At 37.0% G+C, this 17877-nt stretch overlaps 1 protein-coding gene across 1 annotated transcript in view; it reads right to left on the reverse strand.

The window, feature by feature from the left end:
* Positions 1-3842: 3842 nt before the first annotated feature.
* nrg2b (neuregulin 2b) overlaps positions 3843-17877 on the reverse strand; it is a 176795-nt gene continuing 162760 nt past the window's right edge. Inside the window, exons 8-11 of the mRNA XM_056471731.1 lie at positions 14842-14965; positions 13136-13269; positions 10057-10281; positions 3843-6426 (exon numbers count right to left, since the gene is read on the reverse strand). Of these exons, the coding sequence (XP_056327706.1) occupies positions 5793-6426; positions 10057-10281; positions 13136-13269; positions 14842-14965 (1117 nt within the window). The 3' untranslated portion in view covers positions 3843-5792. The remainder of the gene's footprint in view (positions 6427-10056; positions 10282-13135; positions 13270-14841; positions 14966-17877) is intronic.

Below are 17877 nucleotides of genomic sequence, written 5' to 3' on the forward strand. Positions count from 1 at the left end.
CTCAGGTGTGTGTGTCTGTGCTTGTGTGTGTGCAGCCACGCCCACGATACTCACCTCAATGTAGCAGATGAATTACAGGAAGGAGACCGGCGCAAGGTGTCACACTTTTCACTGCAGTCAAAATGTCTCAGGGCAGTTTTCTTTGTAAAAGTTTAACCTTGTATAGACGCAAACCAAACCAGTTTGTGACTTAAATACGTCGACGATAGACTCTAATTTAGGCTAATAGAATGTAGCCTATATTTGTAGCCAATAAGCGACATTAGCGAGCGTTTTCATTTAGAGTAGCCTATATTATAAGTAAATGTTTTTAAAAAAGCGTCTTCTGGAAGAATTTTACAAGGTTTATCATTTGACTAAACTGGAAAATCTTAAATGACCTTTTATTAGTAGCTATTGTTGTCATCTTTATATGTTTGAAATCTATCTATCTATCTATCTATCTATCTATCTATCTATCTATCTATCTATCTATCTATCTATCTATCTATCTGTCTATCTGTCTGTCTGTGTCTATCTACATTCAAAAAATTTAATTATGTTTGCTGTTTGTTCAAACTACTCATTTAAAACGAGCTGAACACAATTGTTTAATCGTTTAAGATGTAATTTTTTGGACAACTTAATTGTTTTATGTTCAATCCAATTAAATGTGTAAATACTAATAAGTTAACTTAATTCCTCCATGTTGATCCTACACTATCGATTGTGTGGAACCCAGCATTCTTCACAGTGTATCTATCTGACCTTTTTGTTGATGCTTTTGGACGTTTCAGAAAATGCTAATGTTGCTGTAACTATTTAAATCAGACATATTTGTCTTGTCTTATCTATCTACATTTCTTACACCGAGCCCTGTTAGCCTATATATCAATATAATAAACTAATATTTCCGCATGTTAAACTTCTCAGTGAACATGAGTTGTGTCACATTTGATGGGTGTTTTTGTATTGTAAAGCTTCTCGTTTGACAAGTACGATGAGTTGCCTTCAAGTATTGCAGCTCCACCGGTTACTGGGAGTAAGATCAGATGATCTCTGCATTACAAAACATTATCAGCTGTATGACTGATGTAGGCAAGAATCTCGAATTCACAATCAAATATGCCCTACGTCTGTATGATGATATTATGAGCTCAGCAGACCTTCTGTTTTCAGTCAATTATGGATAAGCTCTCATCTATTCTCATCAAGAGTCTCTGCTCATAGTGTTGTTGAACTACTTATTGATAAATGTGTTAGGCCTACATACCATGCATATTTGGAAGATCACCACCAGGTAATCCTCGAAAGTCTTGGTTAGACGAGTTCATCTGGTTCCTGTTGGGGTGAGTGACAAAAGTTTGAGTTTTTCACTTGCTTTGTTGTATGTGTGTTTTAAAGGGATGGTTCACCCCAAAATGACAATCCTGTCATCATTTGCTCACTCTGTACTAGTTTCAAAACTCAATGAGTATCTTTCTTCTGGTAAAGATAAAGAAGATATTTGGAAAATGTTGACTACATTTTTCCCATGATGGAAGTCAACGGTTACAGTTTTTTAACGGTTACAGGTTACAACATTAAATTTTTTTTTTATTAAACAGGAATAAAAACTGATATAAATTGTATTTGGGCACAAAGAAAATTCTCTTTTAAATGTCGATGTGGGATCTTTGGCCCAACATATTACCCAGTGTGCCAGAAATCTCAATGTTATGTTTGAGGAAAAACTTAAAATTTGACAAACAGGTCAGTACTGTGGTAAAATCCTGCTTTTACCACCACTGTCTAAAGTCAAGCCATTTTTATCCCAGAGAAATTTTCAATCGGTGATTCATGCTTTCATAACAACACGTCTGGATTACTGTAACTCTCTCTATTTTGGTATTTCTCAGTCTTCTCTCTCATCTGCAGCTGGTACAAAATGGGGTTGCTAGACTACTCTCTGGCACCTGCAAGTATGAGTTGGTAACTCCGATATTAGCTGCACTTCACTGGTTACCCATTAAATACAGAATTGATTAAAAAAAAATTGATTATTTGTTTACAAAGCCAACAATAATCTTGCTCCTCAGTACCTTACAGACTTGCTCTGTCCGTATACCCGCTCTCGATCATATGATCTTAATTTACTAACCCAGAACACACCTTAAAAAACGAGGTAATCGAGCGTTTGCTGTTGCTAATCTGGAACACTTTACCAATTCACATTCGACTTTCTCCGTTCATTTCTGTTCAGTCTGTTTTAAAGACCTATCTATTTTCTCTCGCTTTTAATACTCCTTGATCACTGTTATATTGTTTTTATTGGTAAAATGCTTCTTTTATATTCTGCGTTCTTCTGTCTTTAGTACTCCTACAGTTGAAGTCAGAATTTTTAGCCCCTTGTTTATTTCCCCCCCCCCAATTTCTGTTTAACGGAAAGATTTTTTTTTCAACACATTTCTAAACATAATAGTTTTAATAACTCATCTCTAATAACTGATTTATTTTATCTTTGCCATGATGACAGTAAATAATATTTGACTAGATATTTTACTGTGTGTATAGATGTTTCCCAGAGATGGGTTGCAGCTGGAAGGGCATCTGCTGCGTAAAACATGTGCTGGATAAGTTGGCGGTTCATTCCGCTGTGGCGACCCCAGATTAATAAAGGGACTAAGCCGAAAAGAAAATGAACGAATGAATAATATTTTACTAGACACTTCTATACAGCTTAAAGTGACATTTAAAGGCTTAACTAGGTAAATTAGGTTAATTGGACAGGTTAGGGTAATTAGGCAAGTTATTGTGTAATGGTGGTCTGTTCTGTAGACAGTCGAAAAAAATACATAGCTTAAAGGGGCTAAAAATATTAACCTTAAAATGGTTTTCAAATAAATTAAAAACTGCTTTTATTCTATCCGAAATAAAACAAATAAGACTTTCTCCAGAAGAAAAAATTATATCAGACATACTGTAAAAATTTCCTCGCTTTGTTAAACATCATTTGGGAAATATATATATATATATCTATTATGTATCTATAATATCTATTATATAGATATATATAATTCAAAGCAGGGCTAATAATTCTGACTTCAACTGTATGTACAGCACTTTGGTCAACTTTGGTTGTTTTTAAATGTGTTTTATAAGTAAATATTGTATTGTATTGTTTTCAGCTTTCTTCAAAACTAGTGTAAAAAGTGAGTAAATTAGTATTTTTGGTTGAACTATCCCTTTAAAAATGATGTCAAAAGTTTAACAAATTCTCTGTTCGTACTGAAGACTTCATAGTACACCTCCAAGTACTTCTATATCTAAATATATCAACAATTTTATCCTTGTGATATGACAGACAGGATGTTTTTTACAGTATATATTTTGTTGTTGAGCATCTAAATCCTAATTTTACCATAACTCCTCTCTAAAAGCTTAACATCTTTTAAGCAAACTTAAAAAACTAACAATGAAATACCATTCCCCTGAAAATTTTAGAGGAGAGTGGCTCAGTAGTTAGCACTGTCGCCACACAGCAAGAAGGTTGCTGGTTCGAGTCCCAGCTGGGCCAGTTGGTATTTCTGTGTGTTTTCAGTCCAAAGACATGTGGTATAAGTGAATTGGGTAAACAAAATTGGCCTGTGTGTGTGAAATGTTAAGGTGTTTCCTAGTACTGGGTTGCGGCTGGAAGGAAATCCGCTATAGTCGGAATAGCTGGCGGTTTATTCCGCTGTGGTGACCCCTGATAAATAAGGAACTAAGCTGAGGGGAAAATGACTGAATGAATGTTAGTATAAAGACCCCAAGAAACAGACGTACATCCTGATGAATTTCATTTTTTAAAATGGTAGGAATTAAGATTTATTTTTTCCATATGAACAAGTGGTTTGATTTTATTTGTATTTTTTTACAAGTACTATTTTTTTTGAGAAAACTTGCAAAAATTTCTAGCATATTCCAAGTCAAGAATGAACATGAAAAAGGGGATTTATTGCTGAATGTCAAATGAAAACTACACTTTCACCGTGTGAATACGACTCAGTTGCTGCGGTTACCATGCACCCATCTATCTGAACCACTAGAACATGCAGAGAGAGGGACGCCTTACAGGCAGAGAGGAAGAACAGAAGAAACAGAGAGAGATAAACAGGAAGAAAATCAATCCGTGAGACGAGTAGTGCTTTAAAACGACTGTGTGCACACAGAATGAATCTTGAGCATGTGTGTGTGTAAGTGTGTGTAAGTTTATCTGCATGTGTGTGTGTAAGTGTTGTGTGGGTGGACGGTTTGTCTTTTTTTTTTTAAATGTAGGTTGCTGGGCTTCTGGAACAAGGGGGTTTACACTTTATAATCCACCTAAAGTAGCACGTCTAGTAGCCGAACACGCATTGCTTCAAGCAAGTCTCCAACTTGCATACAGATGTGTCAAAGAGAGAGAGAGAGAAAAAGAGAGAACACAGACTTGGAACGACCCTACCAAAAACAAAAGGAAAGCCAACAGAACATGGATCGTTCGCAGACAAACACATCTGGTCGTATATCGTTCTTCGTCGTCTTCCCAGCATGACGCAGACAAGACGGGCAGTAATGGATCTGTTTTATGGGTAATGCAGTTTTCGATGAAAAGTCCTGAGACACAGTGCGGCTTAAAGCTGCTGGCATAGGAATGGGAACGTGTGGGAGAGAGATGTAGGTCCGTGTAGGCTAGAATCAGGCTGGATTGGTTCCTCCGCAGGCCAACGACTACACAAGGAAGGAAGGTTACAGTGCAATGAGCTCATGTCACCACAAGGGGGCAGTTTAACCCATTTGCGTTAACTCGGTAACATAACGGAGCTCCCCTTCGACAAAGCCAACATCCTTAAAAGAGTACAAGCATACAAGTATACACACAGGCGCACGTCGACACTCACAACACGCACACGCGCTCGAAACGTTAACCTGAAGACGAATACAACTCGAACGCACGAACGGAACATGTTCTCGCACGAAACCGCGTACACAAAGACACATACGTTTACACTGAGGTTCAACGATATTCTCACGCACACGGACAGAAGTGTAAACACATTCATTGGACGCACAGACCACCATTTGGAAAACCCTGAACACCAGGGCTGATACTGTGACCCAGCGTCATGCCCTGTGAACTCCTGCGTACCTCTGTTTCAATGGAAACAATATGCGACGACCAGTTGAGAGAAAAGAAACGGAGAAACGTCGAAACTGAAGTTGAACGCAAATGGCGCTCGGATGCGCGTACGAATTCGGCATCCGATGCGATTTAACGTTGGTTATGTGTGTGCGTGTGAATCCTACTAATGTAAACAAACACCTTACACAGAAGTGATTCGATATTGCATGGTGTCTGAATAATATCACAGTTCAAATGGGGAGATCCTGAACGAACGAAACAAACTAACAAAGAAAAAAACAAACCAAAAAACAAACAAACATGTCTATAAAACCCAAGAGTCTGTTTTTAAGAAAGGCTACAAAAAGTCAACTGAACCTCCCTCGTCGGCAAACAGCAAAAGGCACCACAATATTATTCTATTTCTAACTCGTGAAAAAATTGGCACGTAATTCTTCTTCATAATGCTGTAAATCAAAAAAAGGAATTACATATAAATAGTTTTTCCCCCTATAAAAAAAGTCTTTGCTGCTAGCTAGTAGACAATTTTTGCTGAAATGAAAATAAATATTTCATTTGTTTAGAATATCTTTCTGTTATATAAAATAAAAAATATTTCTCATAGGTGCAGGTCTATAGCATATCATTTGTTTTGCGCGACTACGCAAGTCCGTCCGTCTCTCGTTGATCTTTTTTAAAGGGGTGCATTGTCCGGTCTGAACCGCGACTGTGTCAGTTTGTTGGCCTGCACATTAGGTCGGGAGCCTGAGCGTCCCGTGTTGCTGAAAGTCCGCGTGTCGTTGGGTCGGTAGATGGTGGCCGGTTCGGTGGCGTTCATGTTCTGCATACTGAGAAATGGCGTGCTCTCGCCGTGGCCGAGGTCACCGACCTCCTCGTCCTCCCACTCGCTGTCTGACAGGCAGCTTTGAGAGCTGTAGTTCCTGGGGCCTGGAGTGTGCCCGTTGATCCGCGATCTCCTGCGCCAACGCCGGCTGCCGCTGCTTTTTTTTGGCTGCTCTCGGGAGGACATGTATTCCTGTGTGGTCTCGTAATCCTCATCGTCCACAAAACGGTATGGGCTGGACGGGAGGGAGCCCGTGCTTTCCGCTGCATAATACGGCCGCCGGGAGCGGCGGTAGCGGTGCAGCAGGGGCTGGTCGTCATCAGGCGAGTAGGCCGCCATTGCAATGGCCGAGGCGGCGGGCGGCAGGGACAGGGCGTGGCTGGCGTTGGGTGTGGTGATCTGAAAGGTAGGCACCTGCGGGGGCAGTGAGGAGTGAAAGTCCACTGGCGAGAGACGAGCAGGCGTGGTCAGAGCAGACACGTACCTGCGGGGAGACATACAAAAATATGAGAGGAGATCAGCGGGAAAGGGCCAGTCTGTGGAAGAGGTGAAAATGCAAATCCATCCATAGGAGGTCCCAAATGAGATTAGATTGTTTTTTGAAACCAAGTTCAAATGCACGCTCAGCTATGTCTACACCAGGAGTGCCCAAACTTAAGTTAGCTACAACTTGCTTCAACACACCTGCCAGGAAATTTCTAGTAAGCTAATCAAAGCTTGATTAGCTTGTTCAGGTCTGTCTGATTAGGGTTGGAGCTAAACTTTCCAGGACTGAGTTTGGGAAATTAACCACGTTTTTGGTTAAGGTTGTATTTTCACTGTCACACATGACAAAATAAATATAAATAGTATTGACGTCATTAAAAATGCATTGAATGGTTCAACATTTCTTTGACTTCCGTGAAACTTCCATTGAATCCAAATCTTAAAATTGTCCTATGGGGTGACTGTCTCAAGCATAGTTCTATACATTTATAAATTATTGTAAATTAATAAGAAAACCTTTAAAAATCATTCATTAATATCTCAAGCCTAATTTTACAAATGGCTTTTTAGTTTTTAGTAAATGACAGTAATTATTTTCATCCATATATTTCTAAAAACATAGTCATTAATACATTATGGCAGCGAAAGCCATTGGCGTTTGGTGTGAAACTATTTCTTTTTCTATTTCTATTGCTCCTTTTAAAACAGCAACTACACATAAAAATAGAACCCCATTCAAGATAATGTGAAAAATCTTTCTTATGATGTGAATATTTTTTCTTAATTTTGCAGTTACACTATAGGATATTTTTGTGATACTTTTCAGTAAAAAAACAAATAAACAAACAAAACAAATTAATAAAGTTCGTGACACTACATAAATAAAACATTTTGTCCCCTAAAAATGTTTTTTCAAAAAAAAAAAGTATCATAATAAATTGATAATTATGGCATAATGCAGTAGTCATATCATATCTAGATACACAAGTATAATGTACATAAAATTTGCAATTAAACAGGTTTAATATAAGGCAATTTAGCCAACAAGTTTGGTAAGTTTGACACACCTACTTTAATTTTTAAACTGAGTTTTGTAAAGAAATTAGGAGATAAATATTAGTATTACATATTTTAAGGTTTTTATTTCACAAGACAATAGTATTATATATATATATATATATATATATATATATATATATATATATATATATATATATATATATATATACATACACATACATATTGGTATTTTAAGAATCACAACACATTTTTTTATATATGTTTGTTAAAAGATCTGAGTTGGTTGTAAGACCTTGTTTGAACACCCAAAGTTTTCTCTAAAATCCTGAAAAAGCCAATTCCAAAAGGTAGTTTGCATGTCATTGACTAGTGATATTACTAGCTGTACTGTAAGATGCTCCAGATAAAATTTTGCCCAGGGCAACAAACCCATGAGGGCCAATACAGAGAATGGGGAAAATTTTTAAATATACACCACATTACCAATCAAAATTTCAAGATCTGTAAAATTGTGTAAATGCATTGTATGTTATAGGATGCATTCTGATTTTTTCAAAATAATAATATCTTTTTTTTTAATTATAGGGTAAAAGCATTTGACTTTTACCCTAGATTTTTTTTTTTCATTTGTGAGAAATTATGTGAATCTTTTACTTAACCAGCGTATTTGCATGAATCATCCAACAAAAACAGAGAGCTAATTAAAATGAATAAAGCAGGTCGCACACCAGAAGTGCCGTTCAGTGCCGTGACACGGTGCGCACATGACAGTTAAAAGTATCACACACCAGACGCGCACATTCGCATGATATTTAACATGAAACTAATCAGATGCCACTCTGTGGTGCAGCAGAAATATGAACAGTGTCCTGAGTCGTGGCTGGGCGTCGCAGACAGCCGCTGACTTGCGTCGCCGGTGTGTGTACCCTGATAGAAACCTATTTTTAGAATTCTGAAATGAGTGGTGCTGCGCGGCTCATTGAAATGAGTTAACTTGCACTCTATAAAAATGTTGTTTTTGAGTTGATGACACCACTCCAAGCAAATGTAATTTGTTTTTATGACATATGACATTTTTATGACACATAGACAAGAAGTTAACATGGTAGTTACGATGCCTGTTAAAGAGTTAATATGTGTCAGCTAATGTGACAGAAAGCACATGGTCCAAACTGTTGTGAGCGCATTCCAAACTATTTGCCACAGCTATGCAGCAAAGGTAATAATAAAGTAAATCAATTTCAGTTTTTTTTTTTTTTTTTGCACAGTCCAATTGCTTTACTGTGCTGAGAGGAACCCGAAACCCTAAAACCCTAACCTACAGGCATTCATTTAGTTTTTTTACATCCTTATTTGACTCTCAAAGTGACAGTTATGCTATTAACCAACCACCAAGGACAACAGTTCCAGCTAATAAACTATTCGTAAATGTTCTCTTAAAGGACAAAGTAATCTTGTCTGGTTTGAAGATGAGTAAAACCGCATATTTTCACTTTTGAGTGAACTTAACAGTGTAGTAGTGATTTGGCACACTACTTTGCTACCTGTCGATAAAAAAAGGGATATAAATTTATTTAACAACAGTCTCTGAAAGTCTCCAACAAAACCAGTAAACGTCTGTAGACGTTTATATGAAAATCTGTCGGTAGGGTGGTCTGAAAAGTTGCTAAATATTGTGATAAAGTTGCTAAGTTGGCTAAACTGAATTCACTGTTTTCCATTAAGGCAAGCTGAGCTGAAATATATTTGGCTAAACTGGGAGTGGGGAGAGTTTCAAAAACCAAAACAAAGACAGAAATTCCGACACGAATGTTCATTTTCGAAGTAAAATAACTGACTTTAGCATTGTTTTTCACATAAACAAATATGTTCACTTACCATGTCTCCTAAATATCTGCAAACATATTATCTTTAGTCAAAATTGTACATACAGCACCTTTAAGCTGCAGGACAGACAACATGCTGTCGTTTGACCATCCATCATCTGTTTTATCTGTGAAGCTCTTCTTTGGCTCTCGGCGAAGGCGGTCGCACTTTTTTCCTCTCCCTCCCATATCTCTCCTTTTGTCTCGTCTTATTCTATATCTGAGGCTCTCCTTGCCCTGCTCTCCAAACAAATAAGAAATTATGGAATTGATGGTCTCTGAACACAATTGACACCATCTTCTCGACGAAAAGTCTGGGTTTGGGGGAACCCAACTGTCCTGTGGGGACATTTGCAGCTGGATACATGATGGACAAGTGGGAGAAGTGACGTGCTGTGTGCCTGGCTGCTCTGTTCCTGGAGGATATTGAAGATATCTATCTATTCGAAACTTTGATAACAGGGTATCTGCTAATGGGCTTAGGCGGGGCCCTGGGGTATCGACGATTGATAAAAGCGATCAGTGCGGCTCAAAACCCCACCAAGCTGGCTGGCTGGATTGAAAAGATGAGCAGGGTTGTTGGTACTGTTGGGACTGTGGCTCTAGACCGCAAATTGAAAACATCAGGGAGAAACTAGCTGCGGTACAACATGATTTGGTGGGGTGTTGTCTAATTTCACTACATGTAAAAGTATTTATGACAAATAAAAGGCTTTTCATCATCATCCTACCCTTTCACTCACCTGTCACTGTGAGGCGAGTCCCGCAGGGAGTCATACGAGTCTCCATACTGCAGAGAGCAGTGTGAGGCATCAGGATAACCACAGTAAGCAGCACGGCGGGCACGAGCCTCCATACACGCCGGGCTACTGCATTTACTGGTGCCGACGGAGGAGGAGAGCGCCCCCGACTGACAATCTGAGTGAATGCTGTCCGTCCGCTCCATACTCCATGTGCGCTCCTCGTGCCTGAGAAGCAAAGAAAACGACAAATATCTGAGGGGAATGTGGGAGGGTTATGAAGAATCAAATAGTATTTTTTACATTTTATTTTAAAATGTGAAGATGAATTAAATTGATCAAAAGCTATTGTGAACACATTTATAATGCTACACCAAAAATTCTAAATAACTCTCATATAAATTCTAAGTGCGCCTCACACAGGTAAGTGGGCTGAACAAACCACCTGTAGAAAATGCACATTTTCATCTATTTATGCACCAGACGCTTACAATCACTCCATATCTCTATAAAAAACATTGTACATTTCTGAGTGTGCCTCACACAGGTGAGTGGGCTTGACAAACCACCTGTAGAAACACTCTTCTCTCTATATGCACTGGACACTATAATTAGGGGCCGATCACACAGAACGCTTTTGGCATTGAGAGGCGCCTGTTTTGAACGTTTACTAATGGCCACAAGTGTTTTGCGTGCTGCTTATGCACCCTGCACGCCTCACGTTTTAACTGCCTGCTGTGCCTCACATTTTAGCTCTGAGCGGAAAAACGCGTTACCTCAGTCACATCTTTTTCACGCTCCAATCAAAGGAAATCAGAGGCGGGGTTTCAGGGGCTGTATGACTCACAAATCTTGAATTTCACAATATTATTAAATGTTATAATTACAATCAACAGCAACACTCGCGCTCAATAGGCAGGCGATTCAGTCAACAAAAAGGTGCGCCTCGTGTTTTTGGAACGTAAAAATGTGTTCGGTGTGATCGACCCCTTAGGGTTCTTTCACACTAGCACCTTTGGTCCACCCCTGGGTTCGTTTGATGTAAAAGTATGGTACGTTTAGTTAGTGTGAACGATGTCTTTAGAACTCGGGTGCGAACTGTTCCCAAGTACGCCTGAAAGAGGTGGTCTGGGGTATGGTTTGCGCAAACATTGATACGGTTCACTTCTGATATGAATGCAATTGTACCAAATAATGGAAGTGATCCGCCAACTGTACAACAAACGTAAGTTTTCATAATGTTCATTCGTATGTATGTCTGTGTATCACCTAACATTATCTTGGCAACAAGTGGGACTGACCCAGTGCACACACAGTGATCTTCTTGTATCCTCCAAAACTTCTGCAGACATCACGTGATGTTCTGAATGTTTTAAATATTTTGGCGGCAGAAAGACAAAAGCCTCTCCCTGTGTTACCAAAACCAATAGATTCAGTAAAAGCTGAATGACCGTGATGTGCGTACATTTTTCCATTTTGGCACCTTGGCTTTTGTGGCCATCACCTACTGTAGCTGTACACGACAGCAGCTTGATGACACAACTGTACCAGGGTTCAGCTTCAGAAGGAAAAAATACAGTGTGAACACAAGCCAACCGAGAAGGTGGCAAAGGGGGAAAGTCGAACTTGGGTTCGGACCAGGCAATTGACCAAAGTGCGAAAGCACCCTTAAACTCCATCTCAATAAGGAAAATGTTTATTTGTGAATGTACCAAAAATCATGTCCGCGCTATTGCCTTTTCAACCTTAAATACCATTTTTTTTGCACAATATTGTTTCTGTTTTGTCTAAAGTACTTGTATAGTCTGTCTTAGGTTATGTGTATAGTTAACTATTTATTGTATATGTATAGTTAGATATCTGCTCCAGTATATTAGTCATGTAACGGTTTAAAAATGTATCTTACATCTGGTGTTGTTTATATATATAATTATGTTTATTCATGTAGCACTGTGGTGCTATGAAACACGACATTTCGTTCCACTTTATGTCCACAAATGTAGCAAAATAACAATAAAGCTCAACTTGACCTGACTAAACAACTGAACTTTCTGTTTATCAAAGAATAATGAAAGATTGTATTGCAGTGTCCATACAAATATTAAGGATTATTCAAAATCGTTTTAAAGTATCTTTACTTTGTCTTGACTAGCAAATCCGCTTAATGGAATAATTTTCTGTGGGATTGTGTGACTCTGTAGACTGGAGTAATAACGTGCTTTTTTCATCGCTGAAATAAATTAAATTCTAATATATATTTAAACACAAATTATTTTATCTCATAATCACTGTTTATAAATGATTGTTACTTAAAACTAAACTATCCTCTATTAAAGTGATGTATTTGAAATAAAATAAAACAAAATCATTATTTTATTTTACACTAATTGTAATATGTTACATTTGAAAATACTAAAAACAAACTAAATGTAATTACTTTAGACATATTTAAACAATAATAATAATAATACAACAAAATTACTGAGGTTAAAACAAACATAAACATAAAAGTTCAGATTCAACACTATTAAAAACAAAAAAACCCTGAATTTATCAAATAAAAATGTAATTTAAAAGATGTCAACATAACATGTGTTGTTTTATTTAGTAGTGGAAAAAATACAATATATAAAAATCTCAAATTTTAAATAAGTAAAACATAAATAAGATAAAAAAAATTATTAGAAAAAGACGAAAAAGCAACCCATTTTGAATTTTTACAAAACTTAAGCTAGTACAATTGTATTCAAATATTAATTATTCACTTGTAAATCAATTATTATAAATTGATGTATTTTTTCCCCTACATTATTTGATTATTTTTACTCTGAGTGCAGCCTCTTAAAAGTCCCTCATGGTCATTTATTAAAGATGCTGTAAAAATGGTAATTCTGTAAAATGATATATTCTTTTATATGTACTATATATTTCCATTAAACAAACAAAATACAACAATGGATGGGTAGATATAAATTAAGTTAGTTGAGTAGGCAAATGAGGAGCTAAAGAGACAGATGAGTGGAGGATATGGAGTACAGTAGGAGACAGATATATTTATGGACATATTGACAGAGGTCAGTACCGGTGGCTGGAAGTGTGAGACGCTGTGGAGGTGTGGTGGGATCGTGACGACATTCGGCTGCCCGAGAAATTGCCTGATGTTTCAGTTCCATGTCGTACTACTCGTTCAGTTGCCGGGACGTTCTTAGATATATACTGCAATAAAAACAGAAAGCTGGATGACAAACCAAAAACTATTCAGACAGCAACATTTCTCACATTATGTCATAGTTTATTTGCTACAGTTTAGAAAATGGTAATAAAATATGACAAACTCAGAGATAAACAGTGTCAGAACTACATCTTGATAATGTCAGATAACTTTGATAGAAAGGTACGCACTGTAATGGATTACAATCAATCAAAAATAATTAAGACAACTGTTATCAATACATTCATACATATCAATACATCCACTTATTGGTGCAGGAATGCACACTTGTTACCGTTTGTTTTATGCCAAAAATGCATTTGTGTTTGATAATCATCTGCTGAAATAGTCAATCAAAGGTTGCTGTAGGTCAGATATTACACTCATTACCCTCAAAACATTGAAAACTTAAATACATTTGGTTATTAAATGATTTATAATTTAATTAAATATATAAATTTGCATATGCATTAAACAAACTAATATTACAGAATTATTTTGATCCCCGATAGTCAATGTATAGTTTAGGCATTGGCTACAGTCTATATAAATTAAACGTTGAGAGTTTTCAACCAACCAACCAACCAACCAACCAACCAACCAACCAATCAATCAATCAATCAATCAATCAATCAATCAATCAATCAATCAATTAATCAATCAACCATCCAACCAACCAGCCAGCCAGCTAATCAACCAACCAATTAACCAAATCAATCAACCAACCAGCCAACCAACCAATGAATCAACCAATTAACCAAGCAACCAGCCAATCAACCAACCAACGAATCAATCAACCAACCAATTAACCAACCAACCATCCAACCAATCAACCAACCAATGAATGAATGAATCAACCAACCAACAAATTAATCAATCAACGAATCAAATCAATGAATCAATCAATGAATCACTCAACCAGCCAATCACTCAACCAACCAACAAATCAATCAATCAACCCATCAATCAATCAATTAACGAATCAACCAACAAATCAACCAACCAATCAACCAACTAATCAACCAACTAATCAATCAACCAATCAGCCAATCAATCAATCAATCAATTAACCAACCAACCAATCAATCAATCAACCAACCAACCAACTAGCCAATCAACAAATGAACGAATCAATCAATGAATCAATGAATCAATCAATCAATCAATCAACCAACCAACCAACGAATCAATCAATGAATCAATCAATCAATCAGTCAACCAACCAGCCAATCAACAAACAAATCAATCAATTAATCAATCAATCAATGAACCAACCACCCAATCAATCAATCAATCAATCAATCAATCAATCAAGCCTAAATCTACGTCAGTACTAAAAACTGTTAGGGTTAGGGGTAAAAGCAACTATATACGATCGATAAGTGCATTATCACACTTTTATTCCTGAAAAGTTTTTTTTTATTCCATTTTTATTCCGGTTTATCTGCTGAACCAGAGCTAAACCTCCCTTTACACAGAGGATACATGCTGTGTAGACCCCCCGAACCACCAGGGGGCCCCCTTGATATCCAAGAAAACATAATGACAAGCAGAACAAGAGATTTAGACAGACTCACATCCACCATGGGGATCTCCTCAGGCCCGGGGCCGGGATGGTTGGGTCCGTTGGCCAGCATGCGGTTTGGATGCTCCGCACACATGTTCTGGTGCAGGTGGTTATGCATCTTCTTTCTTTGTTTCCTAAAAAACCCATAATATCTGATCTGTGACCTATACAACTACAGCAAAGACTCTGTACATAAAACAAGATGTAAACCAGTATCCTGTCTTGCCAAACTTTTGAAAAATCCTTGGTTGTCTTAACCCAGAGGTGTCCAAAGTGTCCTGCTGAATTTAGCTCCAACTTGCTTCAACACACCTGCCTGGAAGTTTCTAGTATACCTAGTTAGAGCTTGATTAGCTGGTTCAGGTGTGTTTGATTAGGGTTGGAGCTAAACTCTCCAGGACACCGGCCCTCCAGGACTGAGTGTGGACACCCCTGTCTTAACCTATATTTGGTTCAAATGTGGACAAACTCAACCTTTGGTCTCAAAAGAAAGTTTAGATTCTAATCATTTAGATATTTAACGCTATAGTTGGGTTTGTTATAATAATCCAATTTATTGGTACATACAAATGATACTTGAGTTGGTACCAAAGACTATAGAATACACAAGACATGTCACTCATATAGTTTTGAATAGGGAAAAGTGTAACGGTCTTGTGGTGAATGAAGCCCCGCCTTCTAGTACCGGAGCCAATCAGTAATCACTATAGACTGAGGATTCACCAGGGGAGGGGCTCTGACAAGACGTGGGTTTCTGCAGATTTTGTGATTCGAACATTAAGAAATAAAACCAAAAAGACAGTTGTTGTTTCATTTTATTGGTAATTTCTAATGTAAAATTTAATAGTAAGCTTGGCAAACAGATTTGGAGAATTTCATGTTTCCCCATTCAAACAAAACGCCAGAGCACACTGCCCATCAAAGATGGCCGCCCAGTGAAATGACTTGCCTTAAAGGGGCTTTGGTTGTACGTACATTTATTTTAAATAAAATCATTAGCAAATAACATTATCAACCATCACATTTGTTTAATTTAAAACATTCTTATTGAATATACAGGTATACATGTATTAATTTGAATAAAAATGTTTTATATATTATATAAAATACAATTTTACTGGTATACTGAACAGGTAAAAAGGTATTTTCCTGTACATTAGAATGTAAGACCTATCATATTTTTATGGTGATTTATATAAATGCTAAAATGTCAGAAAACCAGCTTTTACATTATCATAAGAATAATTTGATGACTTATTGAGGAACTTTATTTAAATATCTCATAGCAGCAGCACAATACTAATTTATTGGCATTTAAAATCATTATTTCATTTTTAAAAAAAGGTTTTTAAATATTTCATTTTTTCATCAGGAGCACAAAATTATTATTTTTTTAACAATATTTCACTAATATTTTGACATTTTACTTAATTGAAAGATCAAAGTAGACTCTTAACTTGCATTTAATGCATTTTTCATCTATTTAAACTTTCAGAAATTGCTTTTGGTGCAGACGCCAAACTGTGTCATGTCATTTTTACCTTTAAAATTAAATTACTCTAGTATGTACCACCAAAGACTATAGAATACACAAGACATGTCACTCTAATCATTTAGTTATTTAACGCTATAGTTGGGTTTGTTATAATAATCCAAATTATTGGTATATACAAATGATACTTGAGTTGGTACCAAACACTATAGAATACACAAGACATGCCACTCATATTGTTTTGAATAGGGAAAAGTGTAACTGTCATATGATGAATAAAGCCCCGCCTTCAAGGACAGGAGCCAATCAGCGATCACTACAGATTAAGGATTGTCCAGAGGAGGGGCATTAAGAAATGAAACCAAAGAGAAACCAAAGAGAGAGTTGTTGTTTCATTTTATTGGTGATTTCTATTGTGAATTAGAGAGAATTTGATGTTTCCCCATTCAGACAACATACTGCCCGAGAGGCGTTTCAAAGATGGCCACAGAGTGAATTTACTTGCCTTAAATGGACTTTGGTTGGTACATACAATTATTTTAAATATAAACATTAGCAAATAACATTATCAACTATCACATTTGTTTAATTAAAGACATCCTTATAGAATATACAGGTTTATACAACAGTTCTGTTTGGCTTTTGAATCTGATTGGCTGATAGGCATGCTATATTCTGCAAATAACACTCCGCCCACATAGAGTGTCAGCAGATCAATAATCTAACTACAGTTTGACAAATATTGCAGCTGTTGGACAACATAATGTACCTTTGAAGCTTTTTTAGGTGAGAATGTAGTTGTTTAGATTGCAACTATGCAGCTTATTTATAAGGATACTGCCTGTTTTAAATATTCATAATTTCGGAGCATCGGATTCAGTGCATTCAGTGCATTCAGAGCATCGGAGACAGGCTGCCATTAGCCTGTCTGAGCAGACCAAAGAAAGTGACGGTTAACGTTCCGCCACAAGATGGTGACAGAGACCGCATAATAAGTCCTTAGAGGGACAAAAAAGGATTTTCTCATCATAAATGTCAAATTACAACTGAACAAATCATTGTAAATCAGGTAAGTGACAATCTGAGTCAATCTCTGTCTTTTGTACATTGTAGTGTTGTATTTATACCATAGTAAGCTGGTCGTGTTTGCTTTGCTTTGGTTTTTTTGGGGTTAATTAATGTGATCTCCCAATTGAAACAGAGAAATACTGGGAAATCTCTGTAGACTGATGGCATTTCATGCCGTTCAGCCTTATAATCTTAAAATGTGAGCAAAATCACCTGTTTTGTCTTTACCTTAGATATTACGCTAGAGAATCATTCAAACACTAGCTCTAAAGTGACGTTTGTGAATGAGCAACAATTTCTGCTGTTCTGACGTCAGCTGTAGATGTGAATGCGTGGCGGAAGAAAGTAGTTCTTCGGACAAAAGGGTTTTTGAGACTCTCCGTGTTTGATTTTCTTTTCTATACACACAATTATGCCATTGAACTGTTGTATAAATACGATATCACACTCATAGCAGTGCGATGTGGCTGTATGTCGGCACTTTTG

Source organism: Danio aesculapii, chromosome 14, assembly GCF_903798145.1.
Source record: "Danio aesculapii chromosome 14, fDanAes4.1, whole genome shotgun sequence".
NCBI classification, from domain to species: Eukaryota; Metazoa; Chordata; class Actinopteri; order Cypriniformes; family Danionidae; genus Danio; species Danio aesculapii.